At 40.3% G+C, this 23104-nt stretch overlaps 1 protein-coding gene across 1 annotated transcript; it reads left to right on the top strand.

The window, feature by feature from the left end:
* Positions 1 to 845: 845 nt before the first annotated feature.
* Positions 846 to 22105, top strand: rab11fip3 (RAB11 family interacting protein 3 (class II); the record flags this gene model as incomplete). The annotated part of the gene is made up of 14 exons (XM_079260580.1): positions 846 to 2168; positions 7858 to 7951; positions 10815 to 10891; positions 13527 to 13699; positions 16588 to 16788; positions 18840 to 18977; positions 19990 to 20025; positions 20174 to 20267; positions 20369 to 20613; positions 20833 to 20914; positions 21026 to 21163; positions 21341 to 21496; positions 21611 to 21751; positions 21891 to 22105. 14 exons carry the CDS (start codon positions 846 to 848, stop codon positions 22002 to 22004), a joined length of 3012 nt encoding a protein of 1003 aa, XP_079116706.1. The 3' UTR covers positions 22005 to 22105.
* Between the last annotated feature and the right edge of the window lie 999 nt (positions 22106 to 23104).

The raw sequence follows: 23104 nt of genomic DNA, 5'->3' as shown, positions 1-23104 counted from the left end.
TAATGCGATAAATCCTATGGTTATTGTTATAAATTGGCTCGAAACGGAAGCTTAAGTGCGTGTTGTATCTTAAGTAATCATTTTAGCGTTTATCGGACCCGAGTTAGGTATTCTGATGTTGGCTGCACCGATGCTGAAAACCAGGAGTGAACCTGCCATGTCAGACACAGAAATAGTGAGTTTTAACAACTTCACATCTACACGATTTTCATTCAGGCTCATATCAGCACAACATTTGTATTAATGTACACTATAAAATTGTTAGTTAACAACGTTATGTATTCGCCTTACTGATGGTATCAAAGTCTATTTAAAAGAAACTACTTTTAATACTTTGTAGTGTTTACTTTTAAATTTTACTACTATTTGATTGTTAGAAGTAGTCAATCCTTGTTCGGAGTTATCAAGAATTAACTGGAGATATTGCCATATGAAATCATGGCATTAAAGGTGAAGAACTGGACTTTGATGACTGCGGTCAGATAAAATGTTCCTGGACTTTTTTGGACTTTGAAAAAAGGGAACAACCAGTTTAAATGGAGCCGACAGTTCTGTCTGGTCCTTTGGGGCACACACAGTGGGAGTCAGAACAGCCATTTCCTCTGGGATTTCAAACACTGGATTCAGACAATGGAGGTGTGTTATGTCAAAACAAGAGCAGTCAGACAGGTTTTGATTTCAGGAAAAGTGATCAGGATAAAACCCTCCAGCACAATGAGGATGAGAACGGTTTTCTGGATCAGCCTGTCGAGTTGGACAACCTCATAAATGCATCAGCTTTTTCTTGTGGGGATTTGCAATTTGAGGGTCCTGCAGTTTCCCAAGCTTCTTTCCATAGTACTAAGATGCAAGAAATGTCTTGCACGGAAAAAATCGAAGGACTTGATGAAATCAGTGACTGCACCTTGTCATGGCTTTTTTCTTCCAACTTTGCTGATGTTATTGGGAAAACGTCTGCCTGTAAGGAGCTGACTCTTTCACAGGATTCCCCTATTGAGGGCTCAGATGTCCTCAGTAAAGAGACTGAGCTAATCGACCTCCGCGTGCCATCCTCTTCTACAGGGAATTCTGAAACCAATGCAGGGGATCCATTTTTATTAGTAGACCTTCTCTCAGATGAGCACTCTTGTCTCACCCGGGAGCTCTCAGGTGAGTTAAACCCACAGGGTGTCACTGAGGAGCTGGTAGACCTGCCTCAAGAGGAGCAGGCAGATATCCCTCCGTCACAGAGGCAAGAGACTTTGTCACCTGAAACTGCAGACAAAGGTTTATTCCCTGATCAAGTGACCGATCAGCTCATAACCAGTAGCGCTACCCTGGAAGGAGTACCTGAGAACTCCCTGCTCTGTAACCACATCAGCAAACCACAGGAATGCTCAGAAGGATCTGTGCCTTTGTTGGACTTTGACGTTCCAGATTTTGACAACGGTTTGAGCTTATGCCCATCTAGTTCTGCCTCTCTTTCCTGCACAGATGTTCCACTAGATGTGTCAGCAGAGGAGTTGGAGGTGGCACATGCAGACGCAACTTTAATTAGCGATCTTCCTGCTCAGGAAGACGGTGAGAATGACTCACTTGCTCTGGGTTTGTCAGACAGACTCTCTTCTCTGACACTAGTTGAAGATGCCTGCATCGAGGGTGATCTCAGCAGTGAGAGTATCTCTGTGGAGAATATTTCTAATGATTTGATGGAAGAAAAAATCCGTTCTGAAGCCAAAAGTCAAGGAAATGAGGCAATGGCTTTGGATCTTTATTTAACTGCTGAAGAGATCCACAGTGATGAATCTTGGGACCTCAAACCACAGGAAGGTGTGCATAATGAAAGTGTTCCCAGTATGAAAGTCAAGCGGAGGGAAGAAGAGAGGCTAAAAGATGCTAACCAGCTTGAGGATTCGGACTGTCCTGAAGTGACTTCTTTTGAGTTTTCACTTCAGGATGTAAACATTTCTTCTCCTGAGGCTGGGTGGGCTAGTGATCAGACTGTGGAGACGGTTTCCCTCTCTAAGATGGTGGTGGATGACTCCCTGCCAATGGTGTCGGCTGTGAATGCGAGGGAGGAAGATGTCTCTCCACTCAAAGCTGTATTCGATGCTTTAGACCAAGATGGAGATGGCTTCGTCCGTATTGAAGAGTTTATGGAGTTTGCGGCTGCTTATGGGGCCGATCAGGTGAGATGCCTTTCCATTGCACTCTCCACTTTTTAGACCCTCTTCTGTGAAATGCATGTCGAGTGAAATTCCATGTAAAGTGATACACAGCTCCATTCATTATTGATTTTTCTGCATGACTCAGGAGAGCCGACAGCAAACAGTCTGCTTAATACAATCAGTTGAAATCCACCCACTGATTTCATTTTGCCGTCAGTATTTCAGATTGTAAATGATCCAAATGTGTTTGGATTCATTTTTAAATAATGTTAAAATGAGTAGAGCATGAAGATGCCATCATTTTGAGCAACAGATCTTTTTTTTTGTAAATGACTGAATGGTTTTTATGAACGTCAATAATGCTGCTGGACTGTGTCTACTGGGTCCCAAGTTTAATTGTGTGCATCTTTTTGTTGCCCCAGTAACATAACCTGCTTGGGTGTTGGTGTCTTCCTAGGAGCTCCCAAAAGTCAGTGCACAACCTTAATGTCAGTACTGCAGCATATATATATTAAAATCACTCCTGGATTAGGATGTTATCTATCTTTTGGAGGGCGTTCAGGAGCTAGGATTTGGGTTATCATCCAGATAAATCTGTGAAGCATATTGTTTGTCATGAATTCTGTTAAGCCGGAAATTCCTTCATATGTCAAATGAGAGAGGTTCATCTCTTAATTTGCATATCCTGTGGTTTGGGATAATCTCATGTGGTAGGACTGGGGCATGCCACTCCACCCCTGACCTTCACCCTTTTGTTTCTACAACAAACCACCTCTTATCCTTTTTTTTTTTAAAAACGGAAAACAAGAGGCAAATGTTAAAATTTGAATCCTATCAAGTGTAAATCTTCAGGTCATGGTGCAATACATTTAATTGTTAGCATAGTCTTCAGCCCAAACTATAAACCCTCCACAGAGATCACACAAGTCCTGCTTGATATTTTCTATCATGTTTATGTTAGGAAGAATCAAACAGAGGTTCATCAACATGATCACTAGTTTGCAAATTGCAGTTAAAGGGTAGGTGCTACAGTATTGTAACTTAACTGGGACATAAGCTTCAGTGAATTAATATTAAAACGATATTTTTACACATGAAAACAACCAGATTAAGAGCTGCGCAGGCCTTCTTCATTATGCTAGCATTTTGGGAGCTTAGCCTGTTTGTTTTATCTCCAACATATTTGTGTCTACCAAATTTTGGCAAATTATTTACAGCATTTTAAACATCTTTAAACAATTCCACTTTGCACGTTTTGAACATGGCACTTGTTGGTGCTTCACTCACAGTGTGATGCTCGCTCACTAATGCTTTTTAATCCCTCCTCTCTCAGTTCAAAGCGCCTCTGTTGCTGCTGATTTGTCCCATGTCTAGCTATAGGTATCTGTGCCTCCCCAGGGAGAGAATTGGGAAGGATTAAGAATAAAATGTGTTCTCATGATACAGATGGACTTCATGGTTTATTTGCTGTCCACGAACTGCCATCAACTTTGTTTTGAGGGGCAGAGGAACAAAGCTTTAGTCATGTTTGAGTAATGTAAATCAGTTACTCCTGTTAAGTTGCTCGGGAATGCTAAGGTTTTACATTTATGTGAGAGGTTTTTTTTTTTTATTTCAGATGTGTGTCCTGTTTTCCTGTTGTTCTACAACATTTAGTTTCTAAAAAGAATTGGCCTCCTTCTCATCAGTTCCAGCAGACTAATCTAAACTGCTTTAGAAAGGTTTAATGTGATGTGCTAACAAAACTGCGCAGATTGCTTGTCTCTGTGTTCTGTCTATCTGATATCTAATTTCCAAAAGCTGTTGGAGCTAATATACTTGAAAAGGAAACTTCTCAGATTCCTGTTATTATATAAAACAGCAGGGGAAAAAAACACAACATGCTTTCCTTTTTCCAATTACAAGCAGGCAGCAGATAGACTCTTAAGTATTTGTGGAATGCTTTATAATAAATGTAACCTTTCTGTGGATTTGGCAGCTAATGTCTAGACGCAAGGATCTGTTAGAATGCCAGGCCTGATCTAACAAGGTTAACACACACTTTTTGAGGTTGTCTTTGCTGAGCTAGCAAATGGTTTCCTTCACATATCATTTCAGAAAACATCTGAAGGTACTTTTCATATTTGAATAAGCGTCTCCCAGATAAATACGTGTATAACAGCCATGAGGAGATGGACATGGTTTGAATAACCTCCACCACACCTCACCAAATCTCATCTGCCAAATTATACTTTGGGCAGTGGAAAGAACAGAAATATTTTAGCAAGCACCTGAGAAAGGGTGAGAAATTACTGATGCATGAGAGTTGTGCATAGAAACAGTTACAAGTGGGGTTTCAGGTCTTGGTGGTATAGTGATTTTAAGATGAACTGTTAGGAAAACTTTTGGTTTACTTGTAACCTTAAACAAAACAATTTTTTATGCATTGCTGTCCTTGCAAAGCCATTAAGATGTTTGTAATAGTTTTTATGCAGTTACATTTTAACAGAGACCTAGGATAAAGATTTGCATTTGTGCTATCCTTTACCTTGCAAATTTTTAAGCGTCCTGTCAAAGAGCAGGAAAGTATTCATAGGGTATTTGCATGAATGCCAGCTCGGTGCATGTATGTTAAGCATGCAAATGCTTCCTGCAGAATTATTTCAGGGTACGACTTTATACCCACAAATACTGTATTGTGTATGTGATTTGAATGTGATGATCATGAAGAATCGTAGAGCATGAGGCAAAAAAAAACAAAAAAAACAAAACAACACAGCTTCAACATGTCACACGTTTGGAGAATATGCAAGCTTGCTGATGAGTTAAATCAGATGTTCCACTGAAATCCTGCAGCGTGCCATTTATTTATCTTTCCAAGCTGGCTCTCACATATTTCTGGGTGACATTCATGTTTCAGGAAAACAGTTAAGATTTGATTTGCAGCCTCTGATGCTGATATGAAGTTACACCGTCTTATGAATTGTATCGGAGAGATGTTATCGAACGATGGACTTATCCTTTTCAGACCCTCTGAATATGCAACCTTAGAATGAGAAAATGTCTTGCAGGCGTGCATCAAATCGGTAAATTCAGTTATTGAAAAGATCTTTCCAACCTCCAGTCACTCTGGTTTTGACCTTGATTCAGCATAAAAGCTAAACTGAACTGCATTGTGAATGATGGTGTCTCCCTAATGAGTCAACCCTACCAACCGTACACTGGCCAGCAGCCTTCCCTACCCTCACCCTCTGCTTTTATGTACCGCCCCTCTAATCCACAATGGAATGTCCCATGGTCTGAAACATCCCCTCTTGAGCTCATTTTTGTGTGAACATTCTGCTTTTAGATTGTATTCTGTTTCAGTATCATTTTTTCCTTTCACATCAATTTTGCCAACCCATCAGGCTTATGATTGTGGCTATCAGAGTTTTGTTTAGGAACTATTGTGAAATCCCCTTTTGAGACAGACTTTCACTACAGGGTATTCTTCTCCATGGGTTTATGCACAACAGTGGTCTGTGTGGAGGCGGTCAGGCGTGCCACGGCACTGATTAGACACAAATAGAGGAAACAGTAAAACCACAGTGCCTTTGCTGCTCCGCTAAGCAGTGGAAATGACAGTTGCGTTTGCGATTTTAGTTTTTACCCCAGTCTTCTTCATGTCTTCATGGCAGTAACTTTTAAAAAGTTTAATCTCATGTGTTGTTTTTAAAATGCAATAGTGTAAATGTAGTGTTTTAAAATGCATATCTATATTGACATAAAAAAGTTTAGTTATATGACAGGTATAGTTAAGCGTTACACAAAATGGAAAACATAACTGAGGCAGTCTGCACATTTAATAAAGTATAAATATTAGTCCATGACAATGATGATGCTACAGTATTAGATTAAGTAACATCTTAATAAGAATGGCTGAACTTTTAGTTCTGTGTTAACCCAGGACCATTTTTTCCATTTTAATCAGCCAGTGAGACTTTTCCAGTAGCTGTGCTTGGAATCACAATCACCTTCTCATTTTTTTTTAGGTTAAACCTAGGAATAGCCAATACACTCAGCTGACAAGACCCCAGGGGCCTAGCACTGCTGTGGACTCTACACAGATGTAGGCCATGGATATATTTCACAGTATTGTAGCTTGAATCTGCTCCATTTGGCAGCTTGTCCAGGGATGGATTATAACAGTAAACTATACCAGTCTCTGACACTTACAAACTATAAAGAATATGAGTTTTTTAATTTATGTAACTGACTCTCGAAGATGTAATCAGGACCTTATAGTTAAATCTGCAGTCACACCTCTGTTTTCTCACCTCGCCCTGCAGAGGTGTTTCTGAACAGCTGCATGGAGCACAGTGATTTCCTGTGAACTGTGATGCTCCATTATGAGCTGCAACACCCACCGCTGACCTCAGCTGCATATTTCCTTGGACAGGTTCAACCCTTCAGGCCAGAATATAAAGAAAATCTACTTGATAGAGAGGGTAACAGAGCAGAGACTCAGAGTTTTATTGGGTCTTGATGTTGCTGCATTCTGAACCGAACATGGTGTCTCTGTTAACCATCATTCAGTGAGATCAGTCACTCCCTCTTTTCTGACTACAGTACAGCTGGGTTTAATTCATCAAACCCAGATCATAAGCCATGAGGCTTGTTGGAGTCAGTTTATTGGGATTTTAAGCGTTTCAACCTCTTGAGTAAGAGCTCATGTGTTGCTAAGTAGATCAGCTTGTTTTTGTGTAACTAATATAAGAATTGTAAAAGAGAGAAGCCACGCTGATTATGAGAGTCTTTGTAAAATGGCCATGTTCACATAGTGGGTCTACTTTCTCGAGGAATAAGTGAGCCAAAACCACAGAAACCACAAATGTAATGCTCTCAGGCTCTTTCTCCTAGCAGCAGTTAATTTGTCAGAGATACACGCCTGACTGTATGCTGTAATAATGGTTTGGTGTCATTTTTAGAAGGACATTTGACTTGGTTTGTTGTTCGTGTGAACATACTTTTATATGCACAGATGATTTCACAGATGTAGGCTCATCTCAAGTTGATAGGTTCTGTATCTTGGCTATTTTTTACATGCATTGTAAAACACAAACAACAAAACAGAAACTGTAGCTTAACAAAGTGGTTGCCAAGAAACTGACTGTAGGAAGTGAGAGCATGTAGGTGCACTTATACAATCCATTTAGCACTTAAGTGAAGCTTCTTTACACAAAAAGCAATAATGTAATGAATGTTAGGTTGTGAACTGGAGGACACAAAGCTAAATATGTTTATAACTCTTGGTCTTTTTGGTTACCTGGCAAACCTTTTAGCTTTGTACAACTTGTTAGTATTGCAAAATGTCTGTGCGGCAGAATAGCTGGTCTGCAGCTGTTAGATTTGGAATCTCTTGATATTTTGTTTTATTTTATTTTTTATTTTTTTGCTATAATGTATTTAGTTTAACAACTGTACCCTTTGCACACTGTAAAGCCCTTTATATACTTGCTATTGCTCTAAATCCAATAAAGCAAATCACTTGACATGTGCAAAAGCGGATTTTTCTCCTTTAGGTCAGAAATGTTTTATTGGTGATTTTCTGCTTTGTAATCAGGATAGATGTGGACTCGGTGTAATCCTGCACTTTTATATGGGTATAACAACCAGTTTCACAGTGAGAGAGATTTTCTTTGTCCATTAGCAAGGAAAATTGTTTTGTTGAGGTTATGTTTATTTCTTCCAGGTGAAAGATCTGACTAAGTTCCTGGATCCCAGTGGCCTTGGAGTCATCAGTTTTGAAGACTTCCACCGTGGAATTTCTGCAATTAGCAATGGAGGTAGGATCGATGCTTTCCATGATTTTATCTTGCAAAGCTTTTTCTGATAATCCCTTTTTTGTACTATCTGGGAGTCAGTTGTTTAAGACTAAACATTTAAGACAAGCAAGATGCCGTAAGCTCTAACTAGAACGTTTTCCATATTTATATGATGATTAGAAAATGAAATTCATCATGAACTTTTCATAATTTTTTTTATGTCTGACACTACTCTCCATTTGTTGCAGGCTATGCTAAATTTATTTAGGCATGTACATGGACAGTCTTAGTGTCTTAACATGTGGCACCATCTCTCCACATTACCTATGGTGCCAAATGTCGTTGTCACTGCTACATGTTCACAATTATTACTCAGCTGAGATGAAAGTGTCGACAATCAAAAATAGAAGACTGACCCAAATGTGTTTTTTCAGGGCTCAAATGCTGGTCTGAACCACTTTGTTGCTCACCCATTTATCATATAGAAACTGTTTCAGATATTTACTGATTACACTGAAATGAAGTCATTTCCTGTGGTTGCAAGTGGACATGATGGGTTTAAAAACCCCAAAGTGTAGTTGGTTTAAATACTGATGGAAGGAGATGTTAGACAGGGTGTTCAGAACATGATGTTGCCACTGCAACAGTAACATTTCTGCCCCCATCTATCCAGCTTATTGATTTCTAGTATTCCTGTCCAAGGTTTTCTGGGTTGCACAGCTCTGGTTACTTAAATCATTAATAAGTAAGCAGTGGAAAGGGTGAGATGCCCAGACACATGGTTTGCTGGCGAGGTTTCAGAGCCGGAGTGGCAGAGATATGAGCTTCAGGCAGAGTGTCCTGTTCACTTTAATTATTTACTGTCCTTATCTCTGCTCTGTCCTGCCTGTTTCTGCCTTATTATTCTCCACCTAGTCAACCATTGTTCTTTTAAAATCACAGTGACCGGCAAGCAAACGTTTACTGGCAAATGCTGACAAAGTTCTAGAGATGAAAGGTGCTTTTTTTTAGATACTAAAGCCTGTAGTCTTGTATGTTAAGCATGACTTGGAGATGTATTTTTAACTTTGAATTGATTCTGTTTTATCTTGGTATAGTTCAGCCAGTGCACATCTCATGTAACGTGGATTTACCTGGTTTTTAATTGCACTTTAGATAAAATCAGCGTCCCATTTTCTCTTTTTGCATGCTGTCCTTTGCCTTTGCTTCTCTTCAATACTTTGTTTGCAATAAGTCATTTTATGAATGAATCAAATATTTTCTGCTAGAGGTTTTCCCATTACAGTGTGAAGATTAGATCTTTACTAGAACTTCCCAATTTGCTCACACACTGCTGACAGAATTCCAGTACACTTGACAATTTTCAGCTGACCAATAGCTCTGTCCACCCCCATTGTAACCAGACTTTATGTGAAAAGAGGCCAAAACCTGCTGTTCCAGCCTGAGGCCTCGTTTCGATAACAATCTTAATGCGCACCCCCTTTTTTCAGTTTTATTTCTGCCCCACTTGTCACTGAAAAATGTACCTTTCAATAAAGACATGCCTGCAGGCTGTGGAAATGCCTGACACCCTGCAGAGACTTTGGCATGTCTGGAATAACAAAACTTGAAGAAAATATGCGTCCTCGGACAGTTTGACAACATGCCAAGAGACTGCAGGTGTGTTTTCCAACAGTAGCCATCTTCTCGGGTACAGAACCATTTGTCGTGAACTCATCACAGTTTAATAGCCTGCTTCGTCTCTGAGCCTCAAAAGGCACAGGGTTACATAAGACCCCGGGGCATAAAACCCCTCGGGTCTGTTGGCACACTGGATTACTGTTTGTGTTCTTTTCTCTCAGTGAGGTGCTATTCACAGCTCTGTTTACTAGATACAGGAGCAGCAGTGGCTGATGGGACTCTTACTGGTCCATCTCAGGTTACGCTGCTGGTCTGCAGGTGCTTTCGGAGGGGCATTGTTGATTAATATAAACTGGATATGGGTTGTTTTTTTTGTCTCTTTTTATAGATGTTTGGCCTGTCCTCTTATTCATGGAGATTGTTGTTGCCTTGAAATGTGAGAGTAAAAGTTGCATGTTTACTCTCACGTCACACTTGGACTGCTGGCTGTAAATATACCAAAGTAGGACAGTTAGGTTGTGAATGTTTAAAGTGTTTATACAATACTTGACTGAACACGTGAGAAGAGGAAATGCTGGTTCATCAAACCTGTACATTATGTTAATATAGTCATATTTATCTATTTGTAAAACAGTGTGTTCTTGTTTGTTCTTACCATCAAAACCCAATTTCATGGTTTTAAAGCATTTAAAATGTCAATCATAACTAATCATCAGACACTATTTTAAGTTAATATAACACATTATGTGACTGTGACATTAGATCATGTTAAGAGGCCTGGCAGTCACCATGTTTTTCATAGGATGAAACGACTGAGAAAGATCTTCTCAATGGGTTCTGCAGAGATTTAATCAAAAAGAAAAAAAAAATCTGAAATGTGAGTCAAGTAATGTGAACAATGACTGTCTCACTAATGCTGATACAGATTCACACAGTCTCTTAAAATTGTGATTTAAACATGTATTTGTTCCTGGTGAACTTGCATGGTTTATAATAAATGTCAGTTACTGGCTCCTGATTATCAGTGATATAATATAAATGTGTTTCTCTGCATAGTGAAAAGAGATTTTTTTTATTTCTGTGGCTCTTACTAAAAAATGTTGTCTATTTCATATAATTTCAAGGCACTTTGAAATGTCTTACTACATATTAGCTGTTCAGGCAACAACTAAACAAACCAGTCCCATATTTGCTTAACATGTTCTGCTGTTTGACTGTGTTTATTTTGTACATGTTAAACCTGCCTTCTTACTCCTATCTCTAGGCCCAGAGCCCCAGCTTTACAATGTAAACTATAATCCAGGGGATGGAGCTGTTGGCTGTCCAGAGGAGTACGATGAGGTGAGGAGCCAAACAAGAGGCTTAGCCTCCATCCAGTTGTGTATGTGATCCACTTGTTGTGATTTCAGTTCCTATTTATGCAAACAGCAGCACAGTATGAAGGCCACAGGCTGAACTCCCCATGCACTCTCCCTCTTCCCAGAGTAATTCACCAAGTGGCTTGCAGAGCTATCATTACCACCATGTGAAGGCTCCACAGACTGAACATACTGGTTTGGCTGATACTAAATAGTATCTGGCAGGCGAAGCTTTTGCGTATTCTTCGACAAACTTCAAATTGGCAGGAATCTTGGAGAGTTTCTGAATATGTGTAGACTTGTGTTTTTAAAGTTGTGGTTGGCATAGCTGGAATTCTTGTCTTCTCATGTGCACGAAACTTGTATATTTAACCACCAGTACTGCTGGCCTCTGCAGGATCGAAAGGTTTCTACCATTGTGGGCCCTTTTAAGTGTTGCTGTGAACTGTTTGTTGTTTGGTGGCTTTACATTAAATGTCAGCGCCCCCTCATGCTGTAGTTTAGAAGTGCAGACCCACATAAGGAAAAGTCAGTAGTTCACATGTTTCATTCACTTTATGATGCAATAAGTAAACCAGTGATTCAGCTAAGATACCTTTTAGAAAATATGACATGACATTGCCAGGCTTTTTGGGTTTCTTAAAACAAATCTCTTGTAATCCACTACAAAGCATATGTAATGTACTGCAGAGTCTGGTAAGATCTTGTTGTATGTTGTTTGATAATAGATTTCTGTGAAAAATGGTTGCCCATGGGCATTAAGACATATGGAGTTGCATGACTTGCTTATCGCAAATGATTCCAATCCAAGGCTAAATTACATGCATGCATATAATTTAGTCTTGTATTAATTTACCACAGTGCAGAAAAGCTTATTGTAAGTGCTATTGTGGTTGCATAATAGTTTCTAGATGCGGTCTAATTATATTTGCATGATTGGTTTCATTTGATCAATTAAAAAACTTTTTTGTAGGTGTTATTTTTCTTAGTTAAGCATTTTATTGCAGGTTGATGCAGTTATTTTTGTAAAAACAAACATAAATCTGAAGAAATGAATGGAAACCAAGCCTTAAAAACATAATGTTAATAAAATACAGCATGAGTTAAGAGATCAATGTGACTTTCAACAGTCTGTGTGATTTAGCCAGTTATTTGTAGTGTATCTTCTTCATCAAACATTCCTGCTGCTATGTCTGCTGTTCACTGGAAGACATTTGGAGTTTTTGGGAAGTTTGAAGTAGGTGCCACACCTGTGTCCATAGCCTTGTTTTTCCCTCGAGTTTCTGGCAGAAAAAGGGTTCTTCTGTCTCAATGGCTGTGCTGTTCTGTCCCTGTTTGCTTTCAAAACAGGGCAAAGTGAAGGTGTCGAGCAGAGCCCCGGCGTAATAGAACTGCCCCTTTCGGCACATTTTTCCCTTTAACCATTTCTTCCGTTGGTAATTTTAGCATTTTCACTTCTTTTTTCGTTATGCTTCTTAAATCTTTGTTGCACACTTGCACTACTTCTGAAAACAGTATTGCTTCATAGTGTGCAAGTTTTTTTTTTGTTGGCAAACGTTCAGACAGTTAAGACAGGTTGCTGTGATGTATAGTCCTCATTCGCTGTGCACCCGTAGGCATGTAGAACATGGCTTAATGATTTATATAGTTGCAGTGGGGCAGGAAGTGTCGCGGCAGGGAATATTAAACAGTTATTCAGCTGATGGTGTGACGTTTTCACTGAGGTTTGAGAGCTTTATTGAGCATTACAGCTCTAACCTGTTACTCTCTGGACTTTGTTTCTGTCTCCTCCCCTCTGGCCACCCAGTGGAGGTGAATGACGTGTAGCAGCATTTTCCATATTGCTAACATACTCCCTCTCTTGCTCTCTGACGGGAAGGTGAGGAAGCTTTTAGTAGGAGTTATTAGTGGATTCTTGTGGCAGGCCAGCTTTCTGGGTAAAAAGAATGGTTTTGGAAATGGTGGCTATCCATCTGGGCCCTGCTTCTTCTGACACTTCATGTAGATTGGTATGTTTTCTAACATGACTCAGCTTTGCTGCCTTCACTGAGTCACAGTTCTGATACTGGATTGTATCTCTTGTTACTAAAAGCTTCAGATGTTACTTTCTGGCATGTGTCTGTGTTCAGCATTTGGGATTTGTTTGGAAAGGTGTCAGTTTTCTCAATGTGTTTCAACTTTTTGCCAAGAGATGTTGCAGTTTTGCATGGATCTGCTACCTGAAAGGCAGCGGACTGATTTGTCGCTGGTGTAATCGCTCTCTGTCGCCACTGCCTCCACTTGAAGATTCACATTAGATTATTTATTTAAATGGCTGATTTATGTATTTGGTAAATGCAAAAAATGTGTCCATTTTGGATCTGTAAAGACATGTAAAATGCTAAACTATGAATACTTTGTTCTGCTGTGCAGTATTTCCATTTAAGACTCCTTGTTAATTTGGCCAGAAAAAGAGATGAAATGTATCTGCAAACTTGTTTGTATATAAAGTTCTCTTTGTAAGTTTACTTTGCTATTACATTTAAATCTAAATTATTCAGATTATTCTAGATTTCTTAGTTGACTGATGGATAGACATATTGTGTTAATGTTTTTTTTTTTATTTTCTGTGACTGTAGCAAAATGAGGTAACAGACAGTGCTTACCTGGGCTCGGAGAGCACATACAGCGAGTGTGAAACCTTCACTGATGAGGACACAGGGGCCCTTGTACCTCCTGAGATGCACGAAGATGTGGAGACGGACAGTGGCATTGAGGCCACGCTGCATGACCCCGAGGACAGGGGAAACAGGTCTGTATGGATTGTATGTCGGACATATGTTTTATATTGGTTTTGGAATACACACTTAGATTTCTTGGATCTATCATTTATGCAGTACATGTGTCCAAATTTTTGACTGGTAATTGTGCTTTGTAATGTGTGAAGTCCACAGAATTTATCAAAAATATATATTTTAAATCTCTAAAGGTTAGTCATGTGACTTCCCTGCACTGACCTTTCACACAGGCCACATGGTAACACACCTAAATGTCCAGCACGGAATCACTGGGGTCTATTTGGGTCACCAAGCAGATTAAATGAAGGCAGTAGACTGCCACCACTATATTGACTTAATGCCTTTAACTCTCCTGTGTACACCAGTGTGTAGAATATGTTGGACATGTTGTAGCTTGAACTGTCTTTGCTTTTCTTTTCCTTTTTCCTTAATGGCCAGTTAATCTGCTCCAAATGACTTGTCCCTGTAATTTGGGGGTAAAATTTGACATTAACAGCAGGAGCATTCACTGATGCGGTTTATTGTTAGGCTGAACCAGATGGTTCACTCAGTTGACTTAAAATCTGTCAACTTTGGTAGAATAGCTTACTCTGTTCATTCTTTACCCATGTTTATTGAATACAAATGAATTATTTATTTATTTTTACTGAAAGAGATGTTTAGTTTATTTTTCTTTTGGTAGCATTTAATGGAGGTTGAAAAGTCTACTGTATCAACTGGGAAGTGCTGAGTCATCAGTCTCTTATGCATTATTTATCAAGTAGCAACATCTCTACAAGTTAACCCTTCTTACTGTCTGTTATTGGATTGCAGATATATGAAGTGATGGGTGTCTCATGCTGACACAAAACTGCCACAAATCTGTTGGTCAAATAAAGTCAGACACCAATAATTCCCCATTTTTAAAAGTTTTTATTTTGCAGTGCTGTAAAATGTTTCTGTGACATAAACACAGATGATGAATTTCTGTTTCCCTCTGTAGAAATGATTGGTTTAGACAGGCAACCGTGGCAGACCAGATTTAGTCATCTGCTGATGAGTATTCTTGTTAAATAAGTGTTCAGGACAAACAGCAGAGAGGAAGTGCAGCGCTGGCTGTATCTGCTGACTGTGTAGCATCAGTTCGGCTTGATGACGGATTGGAGGGGTCTGCTTGACATGGATGTGTTTGGACTTCCCCATTCCATGTGTAAGCCTTGAATTCCAGGAAGTGTTGATTTAGCCCTTTTTTTTTTCTCCTGACCTCTCCCTCTTGTTTTCTCTTTTTTGTCTTATTTTTGCAAAGACTAATCAGGTTTACTCACACCATCGCTCTGCTCAGCCTGCTCCTGACTGGAACTTAACTCAGTGACCTTGATGTATGCTCATTTTAGCTGTTTACCAAACATTACACATTCAGCTTTGCAGAAATCACTCCCTTATATTGATGCCTCCATCAGTTACAGCTTTGAACTGGGAGCGTGAAACATTTTGCTGTTTACAGGGAAGATTAACTGGTAAATGAGAGTAAATATGCAATTTGCAAAGTAAACTCTGCCTTGCACGCCTTGTTAGTTGTGCTAACCTGAGCTAGAAGCTTCAACCAGAGTGGTATTAGGAGTAGGAGTAGACGCTCTGAGCTAGGGGATTAAGAATCTAACAGGATTAGTCCTCCCTCCCTCTTCTGTCCTAGCTTGTGTCCCCACACACATTTGGCCCTTGGATAGTCAGCAGGACTGTCTGTTGGTTGTTGCTTAGCCTCAAATCTGATTAAGCCACTCAGAGTCAACCCTTTACCGGTTCAAATCTTTGGAGGGGGGTGCAGTAGTTGGAAAACTGGCAGCTCATGAGGACCGGGGACGTGGGCATTTCCAAAAGGCTCAGACGGTTTTGTTTTCTCCAGTCTGGAGAGTTGTGGTTTTGTTTTTAAATTGTAAACTGTGAAACTTCAGGATTCCTCTCTGGTTGTCAGGAGTTTTAACTCCAGTTGCCCCGAGGCTTTCACGCCAGGGCAGCGGAGGACGTTTAAAGATGCGTTCTCGCTCTTCACCGTCCCTAAACGTTAGGGACCTCAATATGGGGCCAAGTTGTAAGAGACTGAGTAAAGGGTAAGTGACTAGAAGTTAGCTGGTGAATGTAGTTCAGCCTAATGTTCTTTTTCCATTTAATGTCTTCCTTCAAAAGTGACTGAAGAGTGTTAAGTGCCTTTTTATAGATACATTTGTTTTGTATTATCCCCATCTGGGAGCTGGATACTCATGTAAATGACTACAATGAGTTTTGCAAGCAAAGCAAGCTTTTCTGCTGATTTTGACATCCTCATCCTGTCTCTGTTCAACATATCTAATGGAGATAACAGGAAAGTCTACATTTCCAGGTTTCCTGTTTAATTAAGATCAAAGTGTATCATTGGCGAAGTACTTGTAGCTCCAATGTGTTGCAAGGATTTTTAGGTTTGTAAAATAAATACCCAAATCTGAGAGCCAGAGTAGCAAACTGTTCCTATAGTGTGACCCATATTGAAGTCCTTGAAGGCTCCTCTCGCATGTGTCAAGTGTTGCCACTGTGGTTTTGTATTGCTAATAAGGAGCAAGACATGTTGGAGCCAAAGCAGCCTTTGGGATTAATGTGAATTAACAGATTATGTTTGACAAGCGATTGAACTTGTCCAGATTGCTGCTCTTCACGGAGAAAGATTAATTGTACTTGTTTTGGGATGAACAGCAACATGTTGTCACATCTAAGCTTCTTGTTTTACTGTACTTCTGTTGTCTTATATTTATTATATTCCTGTGTAAAAAATAGATGCCTATTGGGCATAACCAGGCCTCAGGTTGTTTAGAGTTAAACCTCAAGGTAATCATCTTGTTTTGTGTACACACAAGTCAGCACCCTCAGTAATACAATCGTCCACGTTCCACAGGTTTTCCCTGAACTCGGAGCTCCACAGCCACTCCCTGGTGACTGTAATCAGTGGAGAGGAGGAACACTTTGAGGACTTTGGGGAAAGTAATACCTCAGAGCTTCTACTGGAGAGCAGCGTGGAAAGCTCCATGGTAGATGGTGACTCCCCTCTCACACAGCCCCCCGAGCAGGTCAATGGCTCGTCAGTTCTCTCTCCCAGGTATGAACTTGTCTTCCATACACAATAATGGAATATAAAAACATTGGCGGTCCAGTTATAACGAATGATAAATTGTGCAAAAAATGTATTTTTCACATCGTGTAACTCTTTTCTTTTGGATTACATGTTTATTGTAAAAAATGTCAAGTTTATTTAACTTGCAAGAATATTGATATTTCCCCATGCTATGAAATCACAACCATCCTTTTTTTTTTTTTTTTTTTTTAATCAGCCTTTCCTGATAAGGGATGAGACACGGTCACATTGCTGGCTATCTCTCCAACCCAGGATACTTTAACATTTTTTTTAAGAAAATGTTTCTCTTTCAACAAATATTCTGATGTAAACGGATGATAACCTCTATCTGGAGACATCCCTCTCACTCCTGTCTGCCTCTTTTTCTGGTCAAGGGCAAAATAAGATGGAAATAACTGTGTTCACGCTGTCAGGCTCACTACTGCTATTGCAAAGATGGTGAAAATGCAGATTTATTTTCCATTTCTTTTATTAACCTGTCATTAAAAGAAGCATCTGTTGCTAAAAGCCCAAGGACAGACAGATGGAAGCAGACTTTGGTTCCAGACATGTTAAAGGCTTCAGCTGGTGTAGCACAATACTGGCTGACTTTATGTCAAATGTCTGTTGAAAACAGCAAAACAGCAAAACACAAATGTATTCACACTCCCAAATTTTATGCCGCTAGTCATTCTGAATATTGAGGTCCTCACCAAGCCTTTTCAACTTTACGATTTTCCACCATCATCTGTTTTGGTTTCGTTTTTTTGTCTTTTCCCCTTCAGGGACTCTAAGCCGGATAATGCGTAATTCCCGCTTGGGTGATATTTCCTGTATTTTCCCTGCCAGGAAGTTCTTAACAGCTAACGGCATAGTTTTTTTCTAACTCTGTGACAATGTGGGAAATAAGCTGTTGTTACTGGATTGATGCTAATTGATGCTCTAAATACTTGAATTCCAGCTTCATGTGTAATTCATGTCTATACTGAGGTAAATGCTGTCATCAAAGCAGAACTTGTGAAACTTAAAGTGCTTTGCGAAATCATTCCCAAGTAGCAATTTTATTTAACCTCAGTTTGAAGTTGTGCCACACAAGGATTTGTTATAAAAAGAAAATTATAGATATGATTAAATTTGCCAGCCAGCGCTGAAAGAAATTAAATGGAATTAACTAATGATGCATTGTAATGTTGTATTTGGGTGAAAAACTGAATGTAAAAACCTCAATCCTCATGCGAGTTGATCAGAAATCTGCTCACTGGTTAGACTGAAAAATTACACTCAGGAAAAAAAAAAACTTCCTCCCACAAACTTCACCCACTTGGTGTGAATGCGTCACTGTGTTTGTGAGCCAGTCATGCTCACTGTTGGCGCATGTTGCAGCGCAACCCACACACGCCCACATCTATCTATTTACATATTACAGCGCTGAGCACACGTACATGCACTGCTCGGTTACTTGCATTCTGTACGAACCAACATCACTGCAGACATCATTTTGCTCAGTGTTCTTTCACGCCATTAGAGGAAAATGGCTCAGTATGACGGTGCATATGGCCATCAAGGGACTCTGTCTGTCCTGTAACAGAGTTTCTGCCTACATAAACAGAAATATGTGCCAGGTTGTTGCATAACTCAGACCTGAGTCTCGCTGCATGAACAATCAGCTCAAAGGAGTGACATGAAGACATTTCAGAGCTCGCAACAGTAAAATAAACAACCAGGTGTTTGGATTGTGTTTCTTTGATCCTGTTAGCTTGAATGTCACATAAGCTGACTACAAATTTGCCAATAGACAAGAGTGCAGAAAAAAATCGCAAAAACTTGTTTCTTCACACACATCCCAGCCACACTGCAGTCCTCTTCACATCTTCCTTGCACTTTTACTCTTTTAAACTCTCATGTGGATTTCACTGATGCCTCCTGCACTCCCAGAGGTGTTCTGTCCCACCTGAATGCACCTCCTTTCCCCTTCTCATCCATCACTCACCACTTCCTCCTCCTCCTCCTCTTCCCCCCCTGTTTCCTCTTTCCAGTGCACCCGCTTCTCTCCCTGACTGCTTTCAAAGCTTCCTCAGGGAGGAGGCGCTGGACTTTTTCTGTAGCCAGTGTCACAAACAAATAAGTCGTCTTGAGGACCTCTCCACTCGCCTCAATTTCCTAGAGATGACTAGGTAACACATCACCCACAACCTCCTCTGACTCTAAGCTGTGTGAATGTGCTTGCAGTGCTAATTAGAAACAGCATCACGCATGTCCTATGAATGTGTGCATGCTGTGTTGGACCAGCAGCAACATAGTGTTTGTTTTGATGGAATATACTCGCTCACTCTGACATTATGTGGGTCTGTCTTTAGCCCATCTCATCAGTCTTTCCACTCTTTCCTCATCTTCACCCAGTGAAGGCCCAGTGCACAGTGTCTGTGCATTGGGCCTGGGGGTGGGGGACTCACTTTTAGTGGCTACACTGCAGTTTTTAGATGCTGGTGGCCAGTTTATTCCATTTTGTCATCTGTTCAAACTATGATTTATTACCCAAACATTTTACTCATCGGTCAAAATTTGTAACAGTGTTGGGTTTCCCAGGTGAGTAGTGTGTGTATTGTTACAAGCATGTTATTTTTTTCTTTTTGCAAAATGCTTTCTTACAGTTGGGTAAAACTTCTAAAGACCCGGCTTTTATTGGAGCAGACCTGCTGATCCAGGATTAGAGACCACAAGCCGTATTACAGAAACTTAATACCTCTGCTAATCAGATCAGTTAGACTTCTGTTCATGTAAATTTGAATCAGAGGAGAGATTTTAACTTCATAATGCTTGTTACTCATCTTAAACATTTGTATCTGTTAATGTTATTAGGTCATAAGTTTTTAAGTTTCTGTGATACTCAAACAGGTCAACCAAAGCAAAACTGATCCACCATCAGGTCTTACTTTTAACACATGCTTGTGTGTGTGTGTTTGTTAGGTTGCTGTGTGTTTGAATACATTTTAGCTTTAGTTTTTTTAAAGATCCATGCTTTATTAGTAAAGCGACCAGCATGTCGTTTTTTTTTTGTTTTGTTTTTTTGTTTTTTTTAAATTTCTGTACTATTAAAAAGATGATTTGGGGCGGGGGGGTTGCTCTTTCCTTTGTCTTTTTCTCTTCCTGACCATTTTTCCTGTTGTTCTGTCTTTCCTCATCCAGTGCTGGCAAGAGGCTGTCCAGCAAGAAAGTGGCAAGGTAAGCAAAATAGTTTCTGATTCCAGTAAACTGCGTCATAATTCTTCGACTGTTATTAGAAAAGGTTGTATGAAAACTGTAGTTTAACGGATTGAAGACACTGCAGGGATTAAACATTTTTTTTTTTTTCCCTTCTTCTCACACTCAGACACCTCCTCCAAAACAGCTCAATGACACTGGACACCATGAGTGACTTAACGCGGGACATCCTGGAACTTGCCGACAACGACATCACAGATAAGGTGACAGAAATGCATTCATTCACATCTGGTTACATAGATTAACATCTGGGATTGGTTCATTTTCTAACCGTAAAACGACTTTTTTTTTTCTTTTTTTCCAGGTGCTGCTCCTGGAACGTCGAGTGGCCGAGCTGGAGAAGGAGTCTGAAGCATCGGGAGAGCAGCACGCCCGGCTGCGGCAGGAGAACCTTCAGCTGGTGCATCGGGCCAATGCCCTGGAAGAGCAGCTGAAGGAGCAGGAGCTCCATGCTGACGAGCAACTGCAGCAAGAGACTCGACGTCACAAGGAGGCCCTGAGCAAGCTGGAGAGAGAGAAGGGGCTGGAGCTGGAAAACTTGCAGGCCAGGTAAGGAGACAGTAACCTGTTTCTGTAATCATTATGACAGTAATTGTCAGGTTAGTCAGGACAGTCATGGCTGTACACTGCCACCATCTGGCTCTTATCTTCCACTGAAGCAGTCCTGTATTTCTCTGCTGTACCACTCTGTCAGATGTGTTATTTTCTGCTTTGTGTGTATTTTTTTGTTTATTTGTGTGTATCTAAGAAATATTGTTTGTTCATCAGGCTGCAGCAGCTGGATGAAGAGAACAGCGAGTTGAGATCGTGTGTTCCTTGTCTTCGAGCAAACATTGAAAGGCTAGAAGAGGTAAAATCAATTATCACGTTTTTTTTTTCTTATGTCTCGTTTCATATCGGCTCCTTTTAATTTCTTTACACTCATCCTGATGTTTTGTTGGCTTATTTCTTTTGTTTTTAGGAGAAGCGAAAGCTTCAGGATGAGGCAGAAACAATGTCTGACAGGCTGCAGGAAGAGACAGAATCTCGTAGGAAGATGGGTGACAAGCTGAGTCATGAACGCCATCAAAACCAGAAGGAGAAGGAGTGCACTCAAGAGGTGGGAGTGTTTTGTCTATGCAGGGAAATAAACCAGTAATGATTTGTCCTCAGTACAGCAGAACATTGCACAGTTGGATGTTAACAGGCAGCTTTAAACAACCTTGTATGCTCTTTTCTGCCTTTGTATTTATCATCCCTGACTCTTCCTCGTGTTGTTGTCCTCTTTGTTTCTCAGCTTATTGAAGACCTGCGTAAACAACTTGAGCACCTACAGCTCTACAAGCTAGAAGCTGAAGCAAAGAGAGGACGCTCTCCTGGTGCAGGGCTGCAGGAGTATCAGACCCGCACCCGTGAAGCAGAGTTGGAACAGGAGATCAAACGGCTCAAACAGGTAGCCTGCACAATATCATTTCTCTTCAAAATTCTGCCTTTTTATTTTTTTTTTATTTCAGTCCATGCTGCATCGTTTTCATGCTGTGTTACAATCTGGCGTGATCTTTTTCAGGACAACCGTACACTGAAGGAGCAGAACGACGAGTTAAATGGCCAGATTATCAACCTGAGCATCCAGGGAGCCAAGAATTTAATGTCTGCCTCCTTCTCAGACTCCCTGGCAGCTGAGATCAACTCTGTGTCTCGTGCAGAGGTAGGTTTTTGTAATGGGGAGGAAGTAGTGGAACACACTATTTTCATTTATTTTATTTACTTTTTGTTTTAATTCAAGTGTTGTTTGCTTACTCTGCGTTCACCTGTATCCTCTGCTGACCTCTGTTTTCTGTTCCTAGCTGATGGAGGCTGTTCATAAACAGGAGGAGATCAACTACAGACTCCAGGATTACATTGACAAGATCATTGTGGCCATCATGGAGTCGAACCCTTCCATCCTGGAGGTCAAATAAATACTACACAGCCAGAGGGCCACATGCAGTAACTACACAGGCCATTTAGAAAAACAAACAAAATATTTAAAAAAGGAGAAAAAAAAAACATTTGAGACATGGCAAGAAGAAAACTAAGTCGAGGGAAAAGAATGAAAAAACGAAAAAAAAAACAAACAACGCACTCAACTCATCTGACACCTGAAACGAAGAATTATAGATTTCTAAGAAATCCATGGCTGTCAGTGGAAAAATAAGCTTTTTTTTTTTCTTTTTGTTCTTTCTTTTTTTTGTTCTTTTGTTCATTTTGATATTTCTTGATCCTGTGTGTATTTGTATGTCAGCCCTCCTGAAAGCACTTGGGTTCTGGTGACGTCCATGTATTTGGCTAGAGGGACCCGAGTGTCCGCTGTTGCATGAGTGTGGAAATGTATGCAAGAACATTTTCCCATCCTTTTCCTCAAAATGGTTTTCGATTTGAAATATATATTTAAAAAAAGAAACCAAAAGAGATCGGTAATACCTAAAAGCCTTAAAAGAAAGGTGATCAAGTATTGGTTAATTCTGTAAACAGAACCAAATATGCCTCAGCTTCAGTCTGCACTGGGATGCTGTTGGTATGTGGGCTGATATCTCCTGAGCCACGCTGAATCATGCTTTAACCATAAGCCACATGAAGCGCAGGTCGGGGGGGGGACGGTGCGTTCTGAACATTTTTAAAGCTTGCTGTGCTGCCTATCAGGCCCTGCGCGTGTTCTGTCCTTTAACCAAGTTCAGCTGTCATTCCTATGAACCCAAGTGAGGGACATTTCTGCTGGCTTGCAGATGAGAAATGCCTGGAGGGTTTTTTGTGTGTGCGTGTGTGTGTGCGTGTGCGTGTGTGTGTGCGTGTGCGTGTGCGTGTGTGTGTGCGTGCGTGCGTGCGTGCGTGCGTGCGTGCGTGCGTGACGTGTTCAACATCTCCCTGTTTGCTCTGTGTTTTGGTTTTGAACCTGAATGGTGACACTTGTTGGGTTAAAAAGGATGACATGGTCATTGGTGTAAGCTTTGTTGTCACAAATGAAGGGTGCTTTATTTGCTTCATGTTTTTTCTTTTTTTTTTTTTTACAATGAAACAGGGT

Source organism: Telmatherina bonti (assembly GCF_933228915.1).
Source record: "Telmatherina bonti genome assembly, chromosome: 21".
Classification (NCBI taxonomy): Eukaryota; Metazoa; Chordata; class Actinopteri; order Atheriniformes; family Telmatherinidae; genus Telmatherina; species Telmatherina bonti.
The sequence above is the reverse complement of the archived record's forward strand: the minus strand, read 5'-3'. Positions and strand labels throughout refer to the sequence as shown.